This window comes from Phoxinus phoxinus (assembly GCF_949152265.1).
Source record: "Phoxinus phoxinus genome assembly, chromosome: 6".
Lineage (NCBI taxonomy): Eukaryota > Metazoa > Chordata > Actinopteri > Cypriniformes > Leuciscidae > Phoxinus > Phoxinus phoxinus.
Genome location: NC_136881.1, coordinates 38,614,029 through 38,616,377, shown reverse-complemented (window position 1 = coordinate 38,616,377; position 2,349 = coordinate 38,614,029). Strand labels below are relative to the sequence as shown.

Genomic DNA, 2,349 nt, shown 5'->3' with positions numbered 1-2,349 from the left:
ATCAGTCCAGCCCGAGCAGCTCGCCGATTGGCTCTGCCTTCTCCAATGAGAGCTTTGATTGGTCACAAAAGCCGTCAATCAAAGAAATGAGGGCGGGTTATTTGCCACGTTCTGGCTCTGAACATTTTTCAACCAATCAACCACTGTCATTTTTGTTTACGTATTCAGTCAGTGTGGAAAAATAATTGTTTGTAAATGAGGTTACATTTTATGTAGTTTCTAATTAGTCAACTAATAACAACATTGTAAATGTCAAAGTCGTCTCAATCGATTCATACTGCAGTTTATTAAAATGTTAATATTCTATTTTTATTTTACATGATCACTTACAAGTACATTTTAATAATTAACATGTATATAAATAACTGTCAAATGATCATGCTTTATCATGTCGATCTTTATCATATAAAGATAAACACCACGGAGGACCTTGACCTGGCGGGTGTGTCTCTAGTGAAAAAAATTTGATACATGAATGGTTGTATCACCATCCATCCAATTTAGTCATTGAAATAAATAGAGTCGTTGTCATTTAAGCTTTATTGACATTATTGAAATCAATTCTGTCGATTTTTTTTTTTTTTTTTTTTGCTGAGTTCAGTAAACACAGGAGCGCATATTTACTCCTCCCCTATTTATAAATCAAAAGGAGGCGGGGCCACTGGGCGTGTCTCTGAAGCGCACAAACAGGAAACATGGCGTCGTTGGTGGCTCGTCTCTCTCGAGCATTTGTCTTTAGAAATACAGCAACACTAAGCCGCAACACTGGTCCAAAATCGGTGAATGCGACAGGACTGACTCTCAGCCGAACCGTCGTGTCATCCACAACGGGGAGAGTCCTTCCTAAACCAGATAAGGTGAGTTTATACATGTCAGCATTACAGTTGGAGGCTCCTAAGGATAGGTAGGAACCAGGGTAGGGCTTCTTGCTAGCCAATGAAAAATAAGAATGGCTTGACTGACATGACTGATGGCCAATCATATTGCTGGAGTGGCACATATTTTATCAAAAGAGGAAGTGTACTTCGTGTACGGCTGTTTCTAAAAATCAATTATTTATATGTCAGTTTATCGACTGAGTTTTCCGTGTACCTTTTCCAAAATGTTTTTTTTAATTAATACTTTAAACGCCAAAAATATTAATTATTAAGGTTTCAATATCCACATATATTATTATTAATTTAGGTATAATTTGATATTCTTCTGTAATATTTCTCCAGGTCCCGTTCGGTATGACCCGCATGTTTATAGTGGTGATTCCGTTCCTCTATGTTGGTAATCTGATCAGTAAAAATTTCGCTGCTCTTCTGGAGGAACATGAGATCTTCGTCCCAGATGATGATGATGATGATGACTGAGCGAAGGTAGACTGATATCTTTACATTATGTTATGCATTATTACTATTATATTGTGTGTATGTGGTTGCAGATGTGTATGTTCTTGTGCAGGTTTCACTCCAGCGGTCTGCAGATCTTCTGAGAGGTGCCTGATGCAGATGAACAGGATATATATTTATGCAATAATAAAGATTGTCAACACACTCTAGTGTAAAAATTCCCACATTACACTAAACATGTCCAGAAGCCGACGTTTAATGCTATTTTTAGGTTTCGAAACATTGTCTACGACGTTATGATTTGAGGCTGCCCTCGTAAATAACCTCTCTTCTATTTAATAAATTGATTAAATGTTAGTTGCTGGTTGTGTTTTTGTTATATATGTAATGTCATATAAATGTGTGTGTGTGCGCGAGTGAGTGTGTCAGTGAGTTAATGAGTGTGTGTGCGACTTGTGTGTCAGTGAGTTAGAGTGAGTGTGTCAGTGAGTTTATGATTGTGTGTGCGAGTGAGTGTGTCAGTGAGTTTATGAGTGTGTCAGTGAGTTTATGATTGTGTGTGCGAGTGAGTGTGTCAGTGAGTTTATGATTGTGTGTGCGAGTGAGTGTCAGTGAGTTTATGATTGTGTGTGCGAGTGAGTGTGTCAGTGAGTTTATGAGTGTGTGTGCGGGTGAGTGTGTCAGTGAGTTTATGAGTGTGTCAGTGAGTTTATGATTGTGTGTGCGAGTGAGTGTGTCAGTGAGTTTATGAGTGTGTCAGTGAGTTTATGATTGTGTGTGCGAGTGAGTGTGTCAGTGAGTTTATGAGTGTGTGTGCGACTTGTGTGTCAGTGAGTTAGAGTGAGTGTGTCAGTGAGTTTATGATTGTGTGTGCGAGTGAGTGTGTCAGTGAGTTTATGAGTGTGTGTACGACTTGTGTGTCAGTGAGTTAGAGTGAGTGAGTATGTCAGTGAGTTTATGATTGTGTGTGCGAGTGAGTGTGTCAGTGAGTTTATGAGTGTGTCAGTGAGTT

At 38.9% G+C, this 2,349-nt stretch overlaps 1 protein-coding gene across 1 annotated transcript; it reads left to right on the top strand.

Moving 5' to 3' along the window:
* The first annotated feature begins 644 nt into the window (after positions 1 to 644).
* On the top strand, positions 645 to 1,694 carry smdt1b (single-pass membrane protein with aspartate-rich tail 1b). The gene is made up of 3 exons (XM_079616066.1): positions 645 to 857; positions 1,221 to 1,364; positions 1,450 to 1,694. Exons 1-2 carry the CDS (start codon positions 696 to 698, stop codon positions 1,356 to 1,358), a joined length of 300 nt encoding a protein of 99 aa, XP_079472192.1. The 5' UTR covers positions 645 to 695; the 3' UTR covers positions 1,359 to 1,364; positions 1,450 to 1,694.
* Positions 1,695 to 2,349: the final 655 nt, after the last annotated feature.

What these genes read in the sequence shown, in the direction of transcription:
- smdt1b (XM_079616066.1), top strand. Translation starts at nt 696, where the DNA reads ATGGCGTCGTTGGTGGCTCGTCTCTCTCGAGCATTTGTCTTTAGAAAT. An exon ending in TCCTTCCTAAACCAGATAAG is followed by an intron (nt 858 to 1,220) that starts GTGAGTTTATAC and finishes ATATTTCTCCAG; the next exon opens with GTCCCGTTCGGTATGACCCG.